The sequence below is a fragment of the Colletes gigas genome, unplaced genomic scaffold (genome assembly GCF_013123115.1).
Source record: "Colletes gigas isolate AHSC1104 unplaced genomic scaffold, ASM1312311v1 Colletes_gigas_Sc00003, whole genome shotgun sequence".
Lineage (NCBI taxonomy): Eukaryota > Metazoa > Arthropoda > Insecta > Hymenoptera > Colletidae > Colletes > Colletes gigas.
In genome coordinates, this window is record NW_025106632.1 from 7907625 (window position 1) to 7930839 (window position 23215).

Below are 23215 nucleotides of genomic sequence, written 5' to 3' on the forward strand. Positions count from 1 at the left end.
AAGAAAAGTCTCCGGGGTGCAAATGGTCGATATAAAGATAGAAATCTGCTAAAAAAGTAATTCCTCGACGGCTAACAAGCTTGCAGGCGACCCGTCCGACTATCCGCCGATCTGACTGTATAACAGACACGTCGGTGGGGGTAGGAAACCGTCGCGGAGGGGATGTGGGCACTCGGCGGCCCCGAGCGATCAATTGATTTCGATCCGGACTGTAATACTTGGCAGATTTATCGGGCGTAGCATCGCGATCGTCGAACATCGATGAGAAACCGCCCGCGACCGGAACGGATACGTGTAACTCGCGTACGTTACACGGAATAGACGGTCTCGTTTGTCGGGTCGGAGTGAAATGGAGCTTAACGGGAGGGACAAGTCGGCCGTACGATATCCGCCAGGACGTTTCACGTGAAAGGAATGATCGATACACCCGCCGCGTGCACGAGTCACCGTCGTTTCGTCCCGCGGTCACCTTTGTCTCTGGGAGACGGAAGAGAAAGTGACCGACCGCCATTTTTACGGGGTACACGGGGACCGCACAAACTGTCTTGTCGCACGTCGTACCGATGATCACTCCGCGATCTTGAACCGGACACCCATGGAAAAAGGCGTGGGCGCGCGACACTTGCGTAACCGTAATCCCTGCCGGCGGAATCGTTCGATTCCACGCGCCGATAACCGGTACCGTTATCGCTGCCAGTAGCGTCTCTCAGACCACGTTCAAGCTAGATGCGACCGTAGAAAAAAAATAGATATTTCTTCCGTATAGAAATCCCAGTGGCGAGGATATCGCGAGCTTGGTAATTATTTACTTCAAGGTACCTCAGTACCGATTTTGATGATCGTAAAATAAGATTCTGAACAACTTTTGCAAGAAAGAAGCGTTTCGTCCTGAGCCTGCCTCATCGAGGATTATATACAGGATGTCCGGCCATATCTGGAAAAAATTTTAATGGGCGATTCAAGAGGCCAAAATAAGACGAAAGTCAAAAATACGAATTTGTTGATTGAGGCTTCGTTAAAAAGTTATTAACGTTTAAAGTTCGGTCTGTAAAACGGCAAATTGAAAAGTTTCAAATCATTCTGGAAAAATTATATTCGATTGCAGGAGTTAATTATAATCATTTTTTGTCATTACACATACCTCCGAAATCCTACGCAGTTTCGAGAAAAAAATTCATTACCGAAAATACAATGTCTGACCCTGACATTCCGATTCCCCTGAAATTTCATGCGTATGTTTAAAACATCATAACTTCTGAACGGATTGGGGGATTTTAAAGTTTCAAAATGCATGCAGTGCATATCAATGGGTCGAAAAAATACATTGGGTGTAATGTCTAAACGTTAATAACTCTCCACCAAAGCCTCAATCAACAAATTAGTTTTCATGATTTTTGTCTTATTTTGGCCTCTAGAATCTCCCATTAAAATTTCTCCCAGGAGTGCCCGAACACTCTGTATGTACGAATAGCTCGTTCGAGTTATTGCGAGAAAGACAAGAGCCGTAGTAGTCCTGTGCCAGCGCAGGAACTGTCGCCACAACTCGTACCTCAAATTATTTTCTTACGATTGTTACGAGTTTGTGCTCTAACAACTGATCGCGCGAGACGAGGACTCGTCTAATTGTTAAGATCGCGGAGATCAAGTTGCTCAGTAAAAAGTAACGATCGTGCGTGTCTGGACACGGTGTTTGTAAAATGTCGTCTCCGTTGTTGGTCCGCGGGGCTCTCGCAATCCCCGAAACAATCTCGCGGTCGTAACGTCCGGTTTCTTTTTACGCGGGGACGTTTCATTATCGCGCGGCGGCCGGGGGATCGTAAACTGTCTGAATTATTCCACGGTCGCGGCCGATCCTCCTTAAATCTCGCGGCCGGAGGAGCGTCTTATTTCCAACCGAGCGACCGTCGCGCGCGCTCGTTTGCGATAAATTCCGGACACGTTGCGGTTTGAAAAACAATTAATTATCCCGCGTGCCGACGCAACGATCCGGGACTAAAGGCGAGAAATTTCATACCCAGGGATCCTCGGGCTCGTTCGTCCTGCCAATTAAGAGACTATATAGGCTAGACGGTAGACTGCGCGCCGTAACGAGCCTCGTTTGCAGTGATAACGATGAAGAAGATGCCCTGGCTCGAACGTTTCTTGCTAAGAGTGATTCGTTCACTTTCGTTTTCACCCTTCTCGGCTAGTTATGCTAATTCGAACTGTTCGTTGTCGATGGCTGAACCGTTAAACGGCATCGCGTAACCGCTGTCCCCCATCGTCCGTTTTCTTTCGTGGATTTTACGCGGTTTCGAAGACCTTCGCGAAACGGTACCCCAACGATGGCCGTGGTCGCGTTTCGTTCAGGAAATGTAACGTTTGACAGAAGAAGCGTAGTAGATTTCGAATATCAAAATATTTAAAAATCTAATTTATAACGAAAAGATCTGTGGAGGTGTATATGCCAGTATGAAAATTGCAGAACATCCAAAATCCTTTCCCTTAGTGATTTCATCGTTTATCCTGACTCACATCCGAACCTTGACCACTTGCTCATTTTGGAAGTTCACTCTCTGTCTCGTCCTTTTCCTGGTCTTCGAATAGTCTGTCGTATTGTACGCTGCTAGTTCTCATAACTTAGTATTTCGATGTTTAATAAATTATTATTAAGAGGAATACAACAGAGAGGAGTAGACCTCCTTGCCATCGTGTTAAAATCTTAGAGTAAGTCGTTTAGAATCTACTCGTGTTAGCTCTACAGTATGCAAATAATATTAATTCTATATACGTTGCATAGATCGTGTAATTTGCGCGAGAAGAGCAAAATGACCCAATGAGTTGAATTGTTTCTTTTCTCGTGATGTCAGATTTCGCTGTTTGACGCCGACGCGGAAGCGCGACGCGAAAGTAAACAATTTTTCGTAATTGAAACAGGTGTGTTATTTAATGGGGGGTTTGGAAGATTAATGACTTTCCGAGGGGTTAAAGAGATTCGCTGACGTAACGATGGAGAAGAAACGCTCGTTTCCCGAGCGTTCGTCGCGTTCTTAATGGCAGCAGGCTAGCGTACGTGCTACAAAAACGTAACATGCGCCTAGAGTTTTTCAAAGAACCGCGCGGCTGTGGAGCATCCTGATTGGTCCAGCAGCCACGTCCTCGTGGTGATCCCGACGACCTTGGAGCCGTGGCTACCATAACATCGGCGAACAACCTCGCCTGGCCTCACCTCTCATCCCTCCGCTCTTCTTCTTCTTGTCAGGCCTCTTCTAGATCTCAAGCCTCGCCAGATCGATATTAGGCATCGTTCACACTGAAATCGCCGTTGATCCCATATTTTAGAGCACCCTTTTTTGGCCCAATTAATTAATATAACACTTATATTATTAGATAAAATTCATTTCATATTTGGTTGTTTGATTAGAATCAAAGTGACTTCGTTCAAGCAGATATATACGCGACGAACACTGCTGCTTTCGAGTTAAAGATTAATTATTTCGAAAGATATTTATATTCCATTGATTAACGTCAAGCTGTTTTTATCGTAAAAGATACGCATAACAAGTACTTACTGTACCGTAATACAGAAAAAGTATATCAGACAGAAGCTACGCGATAAAGATTTTAAGGAAGCATAAAATCCATTGTGTTTGCGTTAATAAGTGATAAATGATTTTATGGCATAATAAAGACGTATAATACATATTCGGGCAAGTACAAAGAGCACCGTTAATGTGTTCCTGTTTTAGACGCGACGCGATTAATCGTTCGAACAATCTCCGATATCAATATCGCTCTTGATATTGGAATTCTACTCATCATCGTTGTGTTATGAAACGGTTGTAAGACCAAGGAATATAATTAGAGATAAATAACATTTAGAATTCGTCGAATTTTTGTTATTTATGTCTCCTTGCAGCTACAAAGTATTTAAAGTATTTTGTTCGAGTTTATTCTTATCATTCGAGTAATCTTTTACGAATTTAAGTCAGGCAATATTTGGTGATGCATATTCTAATTCGAGATATCATCTTTCGTTGTTTGTAGTACACTAATGATTCTTAAAACGAACTCTCAGAACTCGTAAATTGAACACTCCTCTCGCCAACCACAGATCAACGTTCATTTTAAGAATCATTACCGTATTTGGCTCTCGTATCTGTCTCTACGCTTCTTTCTTTCCACGAGAACACATTTGCAAAGGAAAAAAAAACAGATCATGCGAACGACGAGCGTTTAATAGTATCCCACGAGGCTTCGACGATCGATCGCGTCCAACCAGACAGGGGAAGCCCTTCATCGAAGTGGCCGCTCTTTTTCTCGTTTCGACGACGGTCGACGCTCGAACGGATCCATCGATCGCGATCCAACAATTTTTCTTTTTCATTTTTTTTTTTTTCTTTGTTCGCCGATCGTATACGCAGATGCAGCCTCGAGGCCGCCGCCACTCGAGGCGCTGGAAAAATCGTCCCGCGACAAGTGGCTCGTCGTACGCTCGATAAACACACGAGGCGATTCCGTCGCGAGCAAATAAAGAAGCACGGACACGATTCGAGCCGGGTCCCCCGTCCCCCCCTTCGCTCGAGTAAGTGGGTTAACGCGTAAAAACCGAGATGCAAGCCGAGGAAAGTCGTAACTCAAAGGTGATACGGCTTTATTATTCACGAACGGTGAATTGGGTCACGGAGCACGATCGATCGCCGGGGTTCGATCACTCTCGAAACGCGACTTCTCGGAAATCGGTTCGCCAGAGATCCCCACGGGGATGACGAAGGCAGGGGGACTCGACCCTTTTGTTTTCTACGCGAGCATTTGCATAACGCATGTGGGTCAGCGTGGCATTCGACATCCGCTGTGACACGCGTTATCGATCCTCGCTTTATCGGGCGTAAACATGGAAAGCCTTCGTAGTACTACCGAGTGATAAGGGACCGCCTACGAAGTCGACTGTAACGATCCATTCATTCTTTATTCGACTTCCACGACGACGTAACCCGTAATTAGCTCGACGAAGGGAGCTTTGACCGACGGTTGAATGACGACGATCGACGAGCTTTATCGTGGTCGCTGAAGCCGGCCGGATGTTGTGTATAAATAGAGTTTTATATTTGTTTGCTCTTTATATTCGATGGATTAAGTGGTAAAAATAACTGGATGTACGCATACGCGTATCCTTGACTCGCGTGGATTTTATTTGTTTGATCGTTTTATTTAACGACCCTGTTCTCCAAACAAAAGTCGAGGTTTAATCCAAATCTTATAATTTGATAGATTCTCGTTTACTTTTATAGATGTTATTATGTGCTTATCACTTTAGAAACAAAATACTATGAATAATATTTCAACGAATGCAAGTACAAGTATTTGTTGTATGTATCGTATCTAGAGTACGGTTTGAACAAAGAATAGAGTAGATTATCGAATACGAAAAATACTAAACTTTGGATGGGTTTCATTTTTGTTGCCTGAGATATAACTAAATAATTAAAAAAAGAAATCATTACACGACGAAGAAAATGTTTAGGAAATAACTTGCACACAAAATTCGATACTTTACGAGAAACATATGGTTTCCGAAACGTTCGCGTACGGTTACGATAAATCTGGCAAAGGAGAAACGTCTTCGAATCCATCTTTCAGGCACATATTTTATTCGTTATGTTGATTCAGACCCGCGGGGAGCGCGCCAGGCGCGAGATATAGCCGAGATTCGCTCGAACAAATAATCCACTGGCTCGGTAAAACGTTGGAGGGTTATTCTTGATCGGCCGAGTCCGTTTCAAGATCGCGGGTATTCACCCCGTCGTCTCGAAGGTCGAAAGAATGGTAAACCAAAAGGTTACGAGCTCGTCTAGTGTCCGCAACCGTGAGCACTTCAGCTTTGGTACTTCACTTCCCCGCCGATCGGCCAGAGCCACCCACTTTAGTCAGCCACCCACGTGGGCGTGTGTATGAGCAAAGCATACAGTGTTCTCCGGTGTTTGCATTCCTTCCCCACGATTCCCGCCATTTCAACGAGTTAGTGGCGGCGAGCGTACCAAAAACGTAATATCTGACGCCAATATCCTGGCACCGTTCACACCGAAACATAACATTCCAACTGCATTTTTTACATTCCTCATGCAATGTTTCGTCAAAATACAACAGATCAACCCTAATGCTTATAAACTTTTGAACAATACCGTCATTGGGAAGGCTTTAAAATATCGAGTACACCGTTGAATTTTCACACTGCGATTTGAGCAAATGTTGAAAACTGTCGTGGGTGTTAACTTGTTAACACTTTGACTGTCACTTTGAAACTAAAACAATTAATTCTCAAGTTAAGATGTTGAGGAAAATAAATTTAAATCATGCAGTTTACAATAGTCTAAAAGTAATATTTCAGCTTGAAGAATATTGTACAATTTTGATCTGACAGTGAACGTGTTAAAGGGTCACTTTGGTTTGAGAGCTCTTCAAAAAAATGAAAAGATTTTTGGAAAATCAATTAATAAAAAGGAGACGTAACACCAAGCGCACTCTTTGCAGTAGAAATCCTTTGTGGTCTAGTTCGTGCGATATCACTTGGCCTTTTTCGACGTCCATTATTGTTTGCCAAGCCATCCTTGGGTATTGTTCCTCGACGTCGATACGCCAATCGAGTAGCCACGCTCACGGCATTAAAATCCAAACCATAATAACGCGCGAACGTCTGTGACTGTTGCTCGTTGTCGCGATAACGTTCATGGAAAAGCTGCTGTTCGACTTTACGACACGCGATAGCGACGTGTGCGCGTCAATCGTGTGCGAAAATAACGATCGTAGTTTTTCAACTCGGTTCTACTTCCACTCGATCACACTGCCAGGGTTGATGTAAGCAATGAAAGTCATTAGTTTAAATGTTACGAAGTTGTCACCTTTCTCTGTGACAATCCTATAATATCTTTTGTCAACAACGAATTAAGAGTGCTTGCACTCCCTTCCGTCACCCTGTTTAATGTCAAGAGTGCATGCGGGACCCACATTCTTCCCCTATTCGCTTCTGCTATCCCACGCAAAGACCTCTGAATGGTATCACGATGTTTCAATCTCTGTAGCTGATCCTTCAACTGTTTGATGGGATTCGAAACAATTTCACTTTCCCTTCCTACAAGCCTCAACAAAACAATTTTGCAAATCTATCCTTCAACAAGAATTCTTCCCAATTCGAGTCTGGAGATTTTCCAGCCACCTGTAAACTTTGCAATCGCCCAGGAGAAAGAGTCCCAACCGTCTACGCCAAGTAGAAATAATCCTTTGTCGTGTTTTATTGGCCCAAAGAACGCGACGCTGTCAGATTCCAGACCGCGTGTAAGAAACGGATTATTTACATTCCGCGAAGCCTCCGGATCGGTATGCAATTACGAGGGAGAGACAGGTCGGGGTGGACAATGTCTCATAACTCAGAGTGAACTTCCTTATGACTCCATTGTGAGACGTCCTTGCACAATGGACGTCGTCGATGGTCGCCCGGCGAGAAAGATGGTCTCGATGATGTGTGCCTACCCTTTGGTCGTCCGGGGACCAATCTTCCTCGACCGATGTTTACATGCGTCGGCACAGTCAGAAAGGAACTCGTTCTCCTCGTGCAAACGACTGTGCATTACCGCGGCGAGTATCACGGTTTGCCTCTCGCGTGGGTCGCGAGGGGAACCTTTTTCCGCCTCGTCCGCGCCGGAATATCCTGTACGTGGTCGGGACACGTGGGTGTCGTGCCCACCTTCTTCCGAGTCGTACACCGGGGCATCACGTGTTATTCTCCGACGTCTTTCCTTGATGAATTTCTTGGCGCGTTCACCGTGGTCGGGAATTTCAAGGGAGTCAGCTGCGAGTCAACGTACAGAGTGTCCCAGGAAAATATGCTCCGTTTCTCGTGTGCATTGGTTGTGATTAGGTATCATGAAAGCTCATGGGGGTACCCTTTCTATGTTTCGAATTAACGTTTCGAATTCACGAGAGTCGATGTAAGCCTCTCACAAATTCTTGAATCGAAGATTTAAACGTTCTTAAACAAGCTCCGGAAATAAGGGACATAGTTTGCGTGGCTTTTTGCTGTTTGTAGGAAGTAAGCGAGATGGCAGGAGGAAAGAGTCTTGGGCCTGCTTAGATGCCAAGACATTGAATGGTGGGTTCAGGAATGTTGATCGAGCACTTGTGAGAGAGTTAAGAGCGTAGCCCTCTGTTGGCGAGTGCGAAAAGTGTCACAAAAGCTAATTTAAGTATAAAATGCAATCGTAAGGGCTAAATATTTCTAGAAACGTGCAAGAAATAATAAATGGCACGCGAGAGTTGATTACTTTACCGTTTAAAATAAAGCATCATTACATTTTGCACGTGAAGGCACGTTAAAGAAAGAAGAAATAAATATTTTATTGCTTTACCTAATCCTAAGGCTGTCATTATAAGAAGATGATAATTATCTTGTTCCCAGTCTTTCTTAATTGCAACTTCGTGCGTAATTAAAGAAAGTATAAAATTGCAAAAGAAATAATTTATACGGTGATTTTTTGACTACGTACTCGAACGTATGACGTGCTGACGTTTGCACAAGATTAATTATCCGAGCGTAGATTCTGCACCTGTATCGGGAAACGTATACCTTTCTCCGTATCCTAGGCATACGTTTATGATAATTATTTATTGAGCAACAAAGCGCAGGGTAACGCTCGCACGTGCAGATTACGCTGTTGGGCGATCCCTCGTCTGGCAGAGTAAACTCTTCTGATCTTGATTACTCGGTTATTGGCGTTATCGCAATTTCCGTTCCACCGAAGGCCGATTGTTAAAGCGTCCGCCAAGACGCTAATAACGCATTACGTTCTCTTTCATTGACAGCGATGGAGGCACGTTGCCCAAGAACCGGTTGTTACATCAATCTAGAGTGACAGCTCATTCAAACGAGTCTTTGTAAGAACCAACGATTTAATCGAAAAAACGGATCTTAGAACGCATTCGGCTCATTACAGCGTCGCGTAGATTGGCATCAACAAAATCCTCTATGTTTAAATAGAAATTATATCGCAATCGATACCGTGTACCGGTAATGGGACCGATACGATCAGGTATTGATGAGACCCGAGCAATTTGATACCGAAGTACTCAATAAGAAGTATCGAAAGGTATCGAATAATACTTCGTATCGAGTTTCGATGTCGAGACGTTTTTTACGAATACTCGATACATGGAATATTTTGTTATAAACGTGACAATAGTAAAGAACAAAATTTAATCGAGGAATCGAAAAGAAATCTAACAGGTAACCGTAAGTTCGGTTATTTCTTGCAACCTGTATAGGTGATTTCAAGGCACACGGGTTGTAAAATTCCATCGTATGCGCGTAATAGTCTTATCTTCGAGTATGCCTTATATTAGTCAGAACCTATGTATAATTTATGAGAGCCCATATCCACACCTCTCAGATATGTAAATTCAATTATTACGCCTTGTTTGATCCATTCATATCGCTTTGAACAAATACTGTGAATTCGATTTTTAGTTCACGTTGCAAATTGTTATTCAGGGATGAGGGATTGATGATAATGGAAGACAAAAATTAGTTTCTACGTTTTTAGAGTTTATTACAGTAATACAAAATTCAGTATTCTTAAATTCATCAATTTAAAAATGTTATAATGCTCTAACACGTTTCACTAATTTATCGTCAGACTAATACCTGCAAAATTTTCTACGAAATTAACATTTTATTTCTAGGTATATTTATATAATCCCATCGAAATTCATGAATTCAGCTTTATTGCCATGAATCTCATCTTAGGAATTAATTTTGTTCGGTTCCTTAATGAAAAATCCTGTCACCCATCGATGGGTGACGTAGCAGTCAAAGTGTCAAGTACTTTCCCAATTTTCTAAAGAAATGAAAATATTGAATCGGTTTTCTAAAGAACACTAAAATATTTATTACAACCCAGAGTATTCGAGTGAAATGGGTATCGAAATTTTCGATAGTATCGGTTGGGTATCGATTCTGTTTGATAGTTAGTCACGGATGTTCGGTGCCAGGCTTCCCAAATACAATAGTTGGTTCGAGGAAAATTGAAATTCGTTTCATCCAATTGTTCCGTTGGCGAGTTCGTGATTCTTCCCGGCGGCGAGCGACGATGTCAGTCTGCATACCACAAGGCCCGGATTGGTTACGCAAACACAGCAGGCGTCGCGACGCGTCGGTCCGCAGCGGTTGCGACTGCAGGAACTCCTGCCGCAGTTTATAGTCTCGTCCCCACTCTGAATCTCCTCACCGGACTCCTCCGGGCTCTCCAGTCTCTTCCCCGGTCGCCGCGACGCGAACTGCCACGGCGATATTTGCGAGAATCGTCCAGGACAACCGCGACGTTAAAGAGGATCATAATCTCGACAGTCCCGAACGCGTCGAGATTCACCGTCGATGTTCAGCTCGAGGACGTTTATAACGAAGTCTCGCAATAACTGTTCCCCGCGACGGGAGGGTTCATAACGACTCGTGTTCATGCGGAGAAGGTTCACGATAACTCTCGTTTACGACGACAGGGTTCATTACGAGGGGTTTAACAACGATTTCCTTTCGTTACGAGACAATTTACGAGAGCATGGTTCTTGCCCGATCGGCTCGAAGACGATTCTCGTAATGTTACGAAGTTTGGGTCAAGAGGGTTCGATCTTACTTCGATTCGAGATTTGTATAACAGAATCTTGAAGCAGAATTTTATAATAATTCTAATTTGCAATGAAAATACAATCTCTGCATCGCGATGAAAGTAATGATTCTTAGAAGGAGTACGTGTCTCGTAAGTTGAACGTTTCTGTTTCATAGAAAAGATCAAGAATATCCCGGAGCCGCGCACAGTGGTGTATTTGCCCTGAAAAGCTGACCAAAACTATTTTTACCACTTCTATGCACTTCGTCTTTGGCATACACATTAATGTAATAAAATAAAAATAACAACTTTAATTAAACCTGACATGAATAATCTGTTAAACGAAAAAAATGCGACGCGATACTTGGCAGCCAATTCTTTTTCCATTGTTAACAGAGACTCGCTTGTAAATCTAAAAATTTCTTTCATGAAAATTCTGCAAATGGGAAATATCACGCTAAACAATACGTCATCTTCAAACTCGAATAATTGCAAGCAGACAAAATAGTGAAAAATGCAATGTATACTTACCTAAAACTCTGTAAAGTAAAAGTGAATATAACATCGTCACGCATAAACGATATTTCAGAAACGGATGAAAAGCAAAATCAGTACTACAAAAGTGTTTAGTTTCGATGCAAAACAAAGCGTCGCGAGTATTGAAAATAAAAAAAAATAATACCGATACAATATCGTTCATATATTAACTCCGACAATGAAAATTGTACGTCCTAGACGAAATTTGAAAAATCATATTTTGGCTGGTTTTTTCGTTACGAATGCTTCACTGTGCGACGTTCATCTTACGAATCATTGGTGTAGCGTATCTCGCGATCACCGGAGAACGGCACACGCGACACTCGGTCTCTGGACGGATCGCGTTCCGCGCGATCTCCGCTGGATCAGCCAGTTGCGGTACGCGCATACGTGTAAGCGCACGCTCGTCGCGCGAGAGGTCTTGACGCTCCGGGCATTTCCGCGGTCGCGGAAAATTGCTAGTTCGACGTAATCGTCCGCTGCCACTTTACGCCGTGTGTCGGTCCTATCCACGCGCGTCTACGCGTACGTTCGTTCGACGGTTGTGTTCGACGATGAACGGTTCGCGAAGTTCGAATCGTGAGCCTTGCGAAGTGCAGTTTCAGTGTCGGTGATTTTCGATATTCATCAACGAGTGTCTCGTCGAGAAATATATACTCGCGACGACCAATGTAAACCGATTAAATTCAATTTCAACCGTCCGCGTGCCATTGTGTTCGCCTTGACAGAAGTCCCGACGATTGGAGGAGGTGCGGGGGAGGTATCGTCGGAATCGAAGCACGTTTCAGCTCGCTCTCGAGGGTCGTTTCGATTCAATTAAGCCGCGCCATCGATCGCTAAATCAGGGAACTGCGTAATTAGCATCGCGAGTCGTAAAAGTTTTATTGTCGCTCGGAGAGAACGACGTGGGGGAAGGGGGGAGACCGGACGGATGAAACGTTACCGGAGACCCTCTGCAGATACGATATCTACGAGATCGTCGGAACGGATCTATCTCCCCGGAGCGATGTAAATATTTACGAGGAATATCGTGGACTCGAGAGCAGGCTCTGGCGTGGTTCGCGCGCGGCACGATCCGCTGCTCGCAGTATGTACGTGGATACGTGTGAGATCACGTAGATCGGAGCTGTCGTCGCGTCCGTGAGAAACCTCGCCGGTTACGCGCGTTTCCACGTTCGCGAAGAAATTCGCTGGGGCCCATTGGATCCTCTTCGAAACACCGCGATTCGAAAATCAATTTTTTTTGTTTATTATTCATTCGAGGACATTTATCGATTCCCTAATCTTTTGTGTCTGTTCGTTGCTACAAAAATTCAACATTAAATTTGCACAATCTTGGGACCGAGCTTCAACGACGTTATTTAATAGAATATTCATTACATATTATCTCGTGTTCGTAGCGACCTATTTCGTATTATCAAAAATAACTTGTAATTATGTGCTTTTGTTCAAATTCAATATCTTAACTATCGAATTACCTCTTTTTATAAAACTGGCCATTGTTTGATTCCAAAAACTTTTTGATAGTGTATATAATCGAATAAATCAGGAATTGGTTATAACGACTAGACGAATTGCATCATCTTCTCACAAGCAAAAATTAAGATTAAATTAAACTGTGTCCCTTACAACAACTTTTATGTCGACTACATGTGTTCAGATATTTGGTGGAATTTGAACGAATCTCCAATTATAATTAACCCGTATTGATATATTATTGACATCGTATAAGAATCATGTATTCTATATAGGTAGTTTTGCCAATTCGCACAAGGAAAAGAATCTGCGTATCTGCTCCGCTTGGCAATAACAACATTGACTATTCAAGGTGGTCTGGAAAGACGTTTCGTCGGTGTACCTTTCGTCCGTTACAAAACTTCTGAATACATTTCCAGGAGTTTCGTAAATGTATTCGAAACTGTTTTGTCGCATTGCATTATCTTAAATTCATTATCGTCTTTCAACTGCCTAAAGTGACTCTGATACGGGTTTGCAGCGCGAATTAAATCGATGTCTCGGACAAAAATGAAGTTTTCTCTTCAGTTTTTCGCAAACTTTACGTTCGAAGAATTCCTATAAAACTCCCTCGAATCGCTAGAATTAATTCTAACATATCGAATACTTCAAAATTTATTTCGAAAATTCATTTCTTTCCGATGTTGGAATTTTTTCACTTTTCTATATTTCAATTCATGTTGATGCAAGAGATAGTCATATTCGTGCCCAATAAAAATCTATTTACGTACAAAAAAAATTAATCATTGATAATAGAAAAATTTGTATAGCTTGACAATATGTAACTAAATATTGACGCGTCCAATAGTTTCCTAACAACAAAATCTCATGGTTTTCAAGTTCTGTAGCTCCAACCTACACACGGACCGTTTGAATAGGCAAAGGCTACTAAAACGGCCTAATATTTACGAACGATGGCGTGCATTTGCTAAACAATCGATTCCGGTGATCTAATCCGTTAAATTTAGCTACAAGGATACCGGGTCTGAGACTCCGGAACATCACCACGACGTTCGTTCGAAAATACGCGCGAACTACCGCCTCGAAATTTCATGTATCGAGTTTCACCGTCAGGCTTCGCCTTCTCCCCGTACGGAGGAATAGTTGAAATTTATGTTCTCCCAGCGGGGAAGGTACCGAGCGAACCCATAATATCCATCGACAAGCATTCTTGCCGGTCTTTCGATCGTCCTCTAACGGCAGTGCACGTTAAACCGCGAACGCAGCTCGCAGACCACGTGAGAACGAAGCCGGACATCTCTTCGGCGCATAGCTCGAGGGAGGATAAACGACCTCTCGGTCCAGATCAAGATTACACCGACGGCAAAACCTCGCGAGATCTCGTGTACAACTCTAATTTAACTGTTGCACACCGTTGTTCCCGGCAAAGTCCCCTTTCGTCGCGTCGCAGAAGAAATTTAGGCTGGCTTCACATCTCACTGATTCCCATTCGCGCACAGTGTGAATCTTCTTTCAATACTTTAATATTCGCTATTAATAATCTAACATTTTAAAGATAGATAGATTTTAGTCTATTTGTAATGTTTCAACTTCCCAGATACAGTAATCATTAGACTGCCGGATCTTTGGAAGCTTTGTAGAGAGTTGTCTCAACCCCTAAATATAATAATTTGTATTTCTTACATTTTTGCATATTAAGTGCATTTTGTAGTTTCTTGAGAATTAGAATTTTCTATAAATGCATAAATATTCGAGTCTAGTAATGATTCTTAAAATGAACATCATTCTGACGCCAATCAGGGGTAGAAACGTTTAATTTACGAATCATCGAGCATCTTTCCCGGTTTGCGAGAACGCACGATGGCCGATAAAACGATATCGTCGCGGAGGAAACGTCGAATTCTCGATTCGCGTACGCGCGTTGGGAAATCGAGGTGCAAGACAATCGAGCGTTTCGTAATGGCTCGCGACGCGGCATCTGGTTGCGTCGACGCGGGAAGCTTCGAGGCACAAAGGATCCTCAGAAACGCGAATTAACCGTTTTCCTGGGAGAGAAACCGCGCGGTGAAACGCAACCATTGTGCCCGTTGGCTATTGACGCACCGCGACGCGTTCGGTTTAACGCTGATTCGTGGCCCACGCGTGTCCGGCAATCACTGGCAATTCACGCGTCGTCGTCGTTATCGTCCCGCGACCGTGACGATACGTCTGCGTCGAGGGCTCGGATCTTCCCACGAGCTCGGAATACGAAGAGACGGTTTGTTTTCGGAGCAAACATCGCGCCTTGGTTCGCGAAAAATAACATTTCGCCTCGATAATCGACGAGACATCGACAGAGCAAATGAAAAATGACGATCGAACGTAGCTAATGGGGTATCTTTTTTTGCAGCGATAGGGATTACGTAACGTCGTCGCAGGAGCGGATAATCTTCGACCGATTGCGATTAGTCGGGTCACGTGACGCGTCATCGTTTAAGCGTATTGACAATATGGAAAGTTCCTCCGTAGGAAATATGTGCAATTCGTATATCTTCGTATTTTATTTTCATTCTGGACGATACGGTTGCCTGTTGAACTTGATCTCAGCCTTGGAGTTATGATACTCATACATCAAATAAATGTTTTTAAAATAGATACCTCTACATAATTTATTACAAAATAAATTAGAAAGAAATTTTAAATAGCGTTAACCTTTACGTAGACAATCTCAAGTGAATTATTTTACTTAATGCTGATTTTGGTAAATGGAAATCAATTTTTCTTTAGACGTTTCAAAAAATAATGAACTAACGGAGGATTACACAAACTTTCAAATGATTGACATATATTATACAATATTAGTTTAAACTTCGTTCAGATATATTTCATACAGCAACATTTGTACGTAGACTCGATATGCGATATAACAATTGTAGTGGTGCAGTTTAATTAACTTCACAGATCATTACTCTGATAAGGCAATAATGCACGTCGGCTGGTGCTAACCGATAAACATAATCCAAGGATCGCAGTTAATCGGTGGCGATGGCAGTGAGGTTTACACGACGGACTTTGAAAAACAAAACAGGAATTGGTTGCGTGCTAGAGATGGGAAAAATTCTTACGTAAATAAAGATTTCGAGCGTAGAAATAAATTTTGCTGATCAAATAAATATTACGAATTAATTGTTGTACATTAGTCTTACTAAATACATATATATAATATGTATAAAATATAGAATACAATGGTAGTTTTCCGGACACGATTTGGCTGGCGTGTCTGTTCGTTACTTGCTGTTTCTACTTATACCGGATGTTCACACTAACCAATATATTTTCAGATTCAATTTTCTTGAAAATCAAAGTTGTACTACGAATAATGAAATAACGTGCCTTTAATATAATAATTGCCTTTGCCGAATCAATTATGGAAATCCCACGCTATATTCGTTTATGACTGTAGATTCTAATTTATATCATAAACCTTGTTACCTAGATTTGTCCAGGAATTCCAAACGGTGAAGTATAAAAACGTCGATCCAAAGTGAAAGTATTCTCTGCAACGATGAACGAGTCTCGTTGCATATAAGAAATTCCCCGAGCGCATTTCTCGCGTGTCTCCTCTTCCATTTATTTGTCCGCCGGCGGAACAATTTACGCGACAGATTAACGGCGCGCGTGGATATCCTCCGGTATCGATAAGAATCTGGTCAGGAATCGGTCAGCGCGAGTCGTGAGAACTTCGATCGGCACTGATTTCTCCGGTGTCATTGAGAAACCATACTAGATTTTACACGGCCGTATCTAATAGCCGGTCGATCGAAATCCAGTACCAGCTTGAAACACGAGACGCCACCGACGGAAGTACCGGTCGAAGGGTGAAAAGGGATAGAGAGGGGAGGCAGAGGTTGGTAATTTCGCGTGGGCGTCGGGAACTAGTTATCGAAGGCTACCAGGTTCGAATCGAGAATGGCAGGTTCGACCCAACGCGGAATTCCCCATCGGGGAATCACCGGTTTAATTTAATTAAAACCATGGCGAATCGCTAAACACCTGATCCATCCATTTTCATTAAAGACACTGCCTCGGTTTATTACGATCGCTCTTCAAATGATACGAGTTCCAGTCGCGTCCATTTTTCACCGGCCCGCGAAATCAATCATTCTTATTAATTGTACGCTGTGCAATTTCGGTGTCAAATGAGAATAATTACGGTTGCAAATCGTTAACAAGAATAGCTTTCTCGCAGCCGTACGCCGACCGTTGGAACGTTGAAAGCTAACAGGGCGAGAATGATGTATCGTTTTTAGCGAAATAATTATTGGGAATCGTAAACGAGCGATTCTATTTACCTTATTTTGAATTTATAAATCTTCAATATGTGGTCGATTTTAGACTTTTTTCAATTACGCTACCAGCGTCACAAGTGCGTGTCGGTTTGTAAAATTACTAATTCCCATTTATTTAACGTCCTGGTAGCGAACGCGTTAGCATATTCTACCGTTTTACAGCGAATCGTCTGGCGGTAGACTACACGACGCTTACAAGCAATTCAAACCGACCCGCGACACTTATCGGTTCACCGTAATATGTGAGCATCATTAGACCCTGGTAAATGCAATTCTCCTAATTGCTACAGTATTACAATATCGATAAATTCCTACTTGGTACATATTTTCTTCCCAATACAAAAAACTTACGAATCGAATTGATATCAAACTTCGCTAGACATCCTGCGAATGGGTTACACAGAGCTAACTTAAGATTGTCCCGCTTGGATTATTTATATCTTAAAAAGTGTCTACTCTTAAAAGGGATCACTCTGCTATCTTCCTGCGAGAGCACATTAAAATCCAAGCGGTTCGCTGGGAAGAAAAAGCTTCGACTCATCGATTCGCGTGTCCTCGTTCCCCCGCGAATCGATAATCGCTTTCGAAAGGATCTGGTGGGCCTATCTGCGTCAAGTCACGCGAATTCGGGGCGTGGATTCGCGAACGAATGGTTACGCTTTCGAGTGTCACGCGCCGAAGATATCCGCCAAGGACGCGGTTTCGCGTGTCGTCCGCGTTTCAGTGGCGTGACGGGAGCACGCGGGTCCGTCGATTCCGATTCGCAGAACTTATTCCAGGTGACATCCGTCGATGCAACGTCGAAGTAATTAGGAGACGAGGCCTCGGCGCGTGCGTCGTAGAAGATCGTTTCGACTAAGTATGCTGGCTCGAAAGAAAACTGCAGACGGTAGTGCACGACACTCTGTCGCAATTTGCGCGTCGCGCCATCGACTATTTATGCGTACGAAACGACGCGGATGACTCTGAGAGCGTGAACGGAGATCAACGATCGCGAGACGAAAAGAAAGAGAAAAAGGGACTCGTGACGTTCGACCAGGCGCCATTCGCGCGTGTCTTCGTCTTTGGTCGCTTCCTGGGGCAAGTTCGACGCGTGGAATGCCCGCGGGATGAAGGCAAAGTTGTCGCGAAAAGAGCTGGACAGCCTCTTCAGCGAGGTATGGTTCGAAGATGGAAACATTACTGGGTTGCAACTTTCGAGACTTAGACTAGTCAAATTATATTAACGTGTCTCGAAATAATAATAATATTAACATTTCAACTAATAGAAATTAACTTTAGTGCGGAGATTCTCTTGCTCGATTGGCAGTTTGCAAAATTAAATTACAAACGACTTTACGAGTGAAAAAATCTAGAATTTTAAACGACGAAAGGATCGTTGGAATTTAAGAAACAGACAACACTTTTGATAAACACAATTTTAGATAAATTCGTAATCTCACGAATAAAATTAACCCTTCAGTGGATTATTGAGGCCATTCCAAGGGGCAAGTTTAAACTAATAATTGTTTAATATATATCAATATAATTATTGTTTTAAAGTTGATTTCCATGTATCAATTTAATAAGAATCAACACTAAAAGTAAAATAATTCAGTTGAGATTGAGAGTCCACTTAAGGGTTAACAATACACAGGACAACAAACGTTTATTTAGAACTTTATTATATTGATAAACGACCTGTATGTAGAATTTGCTAGAGTAATGTTACTAATGAATCCAATTAGTTGAAAAATGTTACGTATCATTATGAAATCATGAACTTGTACGCTCAGTTTGTTATCTCAGCTATTTTGTAACGTTGTACTTATCCGTTAATCGACGTGTCGACATTCAATTCGCGTATTGAACTTGTCCTGCATCATTAGTTTGACATAGACAGATCGATTCGTGTATGCAATGATCGCTAGTGAAATTTACAACTGCGCTGAATTCTTTCTACATTGTCGTGTTCCACTTGGCTCAACAATCGAGCAATTGATTTGTTGACACTTTGCGTTCGTATAAATATTTTCGTTCGCGTATAATAAAACCGAACCTTTCCTAAACCACTTAATACCTGGAGATAAGAAATGGATTTTGTACAACGATCTTCAGGGCTTTTTAGTGGGTAAACAATTTGAAAATGTCAACGTGCTAAAGCAGAGTAATAACGTAATGTTTTTAGTTACAAAATACTATCAAGCTATTAAAATGTATTGCGATGAGTTTTATTCTTGTCGAAATACACAAAATAGTTTGAGGCGGTTAAATAAATATAACAAATAATCGCACTTGACTCTTTCTTCGATATAATGTCTCGGTTGTATTCACCATTAAATCGATTATCGATTTTAAATCATACTTTAGATTTAATCGAGATATCTTTGTCTCTGATATTCCTTCGTTTGATGTTTTGTGATTTCGTAACATTTTGTCATGTGTTACTTTTCTGCGTTATTTTTACGATATTTTGCTACCATATTTTTGAGCAGTACAGATTCACACGTAACATCGATCAAACGTTCGTAAATCTTTCTCGTCGCCCGAAGAGAGTAATATAACCTTTCCGTTGACGTTCGTTTCAATATAAATAATCGGATAGAACTCGATCTTAAGCCTGACGAGAAAACATGCTACATACGAACGGTCATTTATCAACCTCAGCCTCTGCGGTTCTATAATTAAATTCTTTCCGTGCGGACGTGTCACTGTAAAGTACGCGTAACATCAGATAAGCGATATTTTCCTATCGAGATCTCGTATCAGCCTTTTTGGAGCAACACTCTAGCTAATTGATTCGATATCGACGAGCCGTTTCTAATCTCCCTCGACGTAATTAACAATAATTCGATATAGAATGCGCGATGAATCGATTATACGCGTCCGCGATCCTCCTTTTGTTTCACCGTGGAATTAATTAAGAACCGAACGACACCGCGTTCCCTAATTGTGCCGCGAGCACGTTGCTCCACATTCCCATGTGTGTTTTCCTTTATCGACGCCGTGGTATCCGACCATCGAAATCACGCTGCAAGATCAACCGTTATCTATCACGTAATTCCCGCGCGGGGAACACGGACGCGCTCGGTACAAACGCGAGCACGGTCGAGCGACTTACGAGCAACACGGAAATTGATTGCACCGCATTGACGCCCGTGCAGCCGAACGAGCAGCAACACTTCTCCCAGCCGGTCGAGTTTTTCCTCCTTTTGTCCCCGGGCACGGTCGACGCCGTGCGTTATTGCTTAAACGACGCCGTGGCAGCTGGGATTAGAGACAATTAATTTTTTACGACCTCGCGGTTGAAACGCTTGACGCAATTGCATACCGCCGCGACACGCTTTGCATGTTCGAATGGCAAAAGCTGGGCTCCTAACAATGTCCAGACGTCGACTCGTTCCACCTTTTACGACCAATCGACGATAAATTGGCTTGCAACTTTATATTCCTACGATTTTTATTACGTACGAGAGAGTTGTTGCTGTTGTTGGAAAGGAAAGGAGAGGGGATGTTCAGTTGAACGGTCGAGCATTTGCGAGAAAGGTGTGTTGTACCGTAGCCCTCTGTCTGCGAGCGCGGGAAGCGTCGCCGCAGGGTCAATAAAATGATATTTACTTTACGTAACAATTTGAGATGATAATGAACGGATAAAAAATGGGAACATTATATAACGATTTACTATGTTTATTCGATCAAAGAGCGTGCTTATTCAGTATCCAATATAATTTCGTTTTATGATTCGTATTGTCATTTTTAAGAATTTTTCTCGTAGTCTTAGCCACAGTTTGACAAAGGCTCACGTTTAATGGAACGGTCCTCCGCGTGTGAATCGACGTTATCAAACCGATGTGGCACACGGTCGCTTGCGAGTTACTTTTTAGGCGTGTCGCTGGGTTCTTGGAAGTGCATCGCGTTTGGTGCACGCTATTGACCCACCTATCGAGATAAAAACGCCGCTCTGCACGCTCGCGAGGAATTATCGGGCGTATAAATCGTAATCCCTTCAATTGTCACTATCGATGTGTACTCGAATCCAAACGTATCTTACACCTGAGCAGCCCAAGTATCTTCCACGCGACGTAGCGCCCGTGAAACTGTCCCTTTATGTAATCGCGTGTTTTCTTCCGTTCTTGTCGTCTGTTACTTCCCTGTTGCTTTAATTAAAACCACGCCTTTATTTACACTGGGAGTTGGTGATCGTGGCTGGTGTAAATGCGGTGTACCGTATCCGGTAAGCGACCTCCACGATCGACCGGATCGATATACCCGGAACGCCGGGAACGTATCTGTTCGATCTCGATCGTGCTGGATCACTCGAAACCGCTGGATCTCGTTCTAGAGACGACGTTTAAATCTTTACTAGCTTGCAGCTTGCAATTCGTGTGCGATCGAATTATTATTAAACAACTTATTTAACCAAGAGAATAAAAACATCGTAAAGGTGCTGTGTAGGTGGCTTGCTGTTGTAAGAATATGTGTATTTCACTATTTCTTAGTAAGCGTGATAGTAGGAGGAAAGTAAAGTAAAGAAGAGAATGGACGGTCGATTACCTACTTGTGAGAGAAACAAGAACGTAGCCCTCTGGTGGCGAGATTATTTAACATACTCCCCAATAAAGTGTCATAAGTTCTTTACTCTGAAACCAGTAAAGATATTGACTTCATCAATTTTGTTAACCAAGTGGCTAGTCTTTTAACAAATTCTATCGAGACGAAGAAAGAAGTCGATATCCCAGACTTTCTCAAATGTAATTCAGACACGGAACCACTTTCGTTAAACATAAAATGAGAAATTATCGTGTTCGGGATACGAAGTGGAGTTCCATCGTGGTAATAGAATAGATATGCTATTATCGACTTAACGGATTAAGTTGTTCGTCCACTCGTGTGCCATTGTATTAGGATTAGAGAGAAGGAAACTATCGGCGACCTGGATTGCTCGAATGCTCGGGGAACGGTCGTCGAAGGATTCGAAATCGATTCGCGGTTTGGTCGTCCGATCGACGCGTTCCTTTTGCCTCTGCAAAAAAAATCTCCACGGAATGCTGCATTTGTTTCGCCGCGAGAGCGAAGGATTCCGTGCTCGTTTTCGTACGTTACGCGAGGGAAGATTGATCGCTCCTGTCGTGAAACTTTAGCGCAACGAATGGAACGTTTCTAGATGTAAAAAGATGCGTGGAGAACGGATTTTTAAACGAGGTTCTGCGTCGTTGAATTCATGAGGCGCTCATAGAAATTCACGCGCGGATCGAAACAGAGAAGAGAAAGACACGCGCGTGTGTTCTGCGCAAAGATATACGGGGTGTATCGATCGAAGGAAGCCATCTAAATATTGTTTTTAATGATACGTATATTTTTTTAAACGATTTTTAAATTGAATTTTTGTCGTCATATTTTGTGTAAGTATTGTTTAATTGACGATCTTAATAAAATCGAGTTTAAAATGTTTAGAAGCGTTATTAATCGCGTGTTCGATGTTGTCAGTTCCGCCCTTTCGCTTTGTTTCTTCTGATTGGTAGGGAAGTCCCTCGAATGCGACGTAAGCTTCGTCACGGAATTGCCATCACGTTGTTCGTAGCTTCTTTTCCTCCTCGACGCTGATTCGTTTGGAATCCTCCAGTTCCGCGGTAGAAAAATACGTCACGAACGTGCTGTGACTTTCTATCGTGAAGAGGCAAATCGAGACGTCGAAGGGTGCTGGACACGGAATCGAAAACAGTCGGACCAGATGGCGTGGTTTCAGAAAAAGCGACCGCAATTCCTTCTTTCACCGAGCCGCGGCACTTTTGCGCGTAATTAACCGTCGACGTAACGAGAGAAATTGCGCTCATTGCGCCGGTAATTTTAAAGTAAAGTTTCTAAATATAAAGTACCGTCGAATGGACGCGATTTTATAGCTAAATAATTAGTAAAAATTTGATAATTTAACTTAACTAGAATAGTAGAGAAAATAGTATGTGTAATATTATTGTTACAAACTTATTCAAATTTACAAATATGTAACTCTTTTTTGGAGACCTTCTCTATTAAGCTTTTAAGCTGCTCCTTTCTTTTTTGCCTCGTCGATGGAAAATACAACAGAGTAGATTTCAATCATATTTTAATCTTATTTGCCATATTTCATTCAAATTATTTTCGAGGTGTATCAAGAGTAGCAAATGGCTAATAAGAATTTTCTTTTTATTAACACAAATATATTGTCTCTTGAATATTTGTTTGAAGAGACAAATTGCTTGTCCTTATCAGTGTTACTTAATTGTT

At 42.4% G+C, this 23215-nt stretch overlaps 1 protein-coding gene across 8 annotated transcripts in view; it reads left to right on the forward strand.

Moving 5' to 3' along the window:
• Positions 1-23215, forward strand: part of LOC122404609 (tensin-3) — a 215286-nt gene that overhangs the window by 103049 nt on the left and 89022 nt on the right. Inside the window, exons 1-2 of one of the 8 annotated variants that reach the window (XM_043408722.1) lie at positions 11605-11928; positions 17752-18129. The exons of 6 other annotated variants lie outside the window; for them this stretch is intronic. In XM_043408722.1, coding sequence (XP_043264657.1) covers positions 18082-18129 — 48 coding nt within the window. In that variant the 5' untranslated portion in view covers positions 11605-11928; positions 17752-18081. Of the gene's footprint in view, positions 1-11604; positions 11929-15286; positions 18130-23215 lie in introns of those variants that run through there. One more of the 8 variants, XM_043408723.1, reaches the window with a different exon arrangement.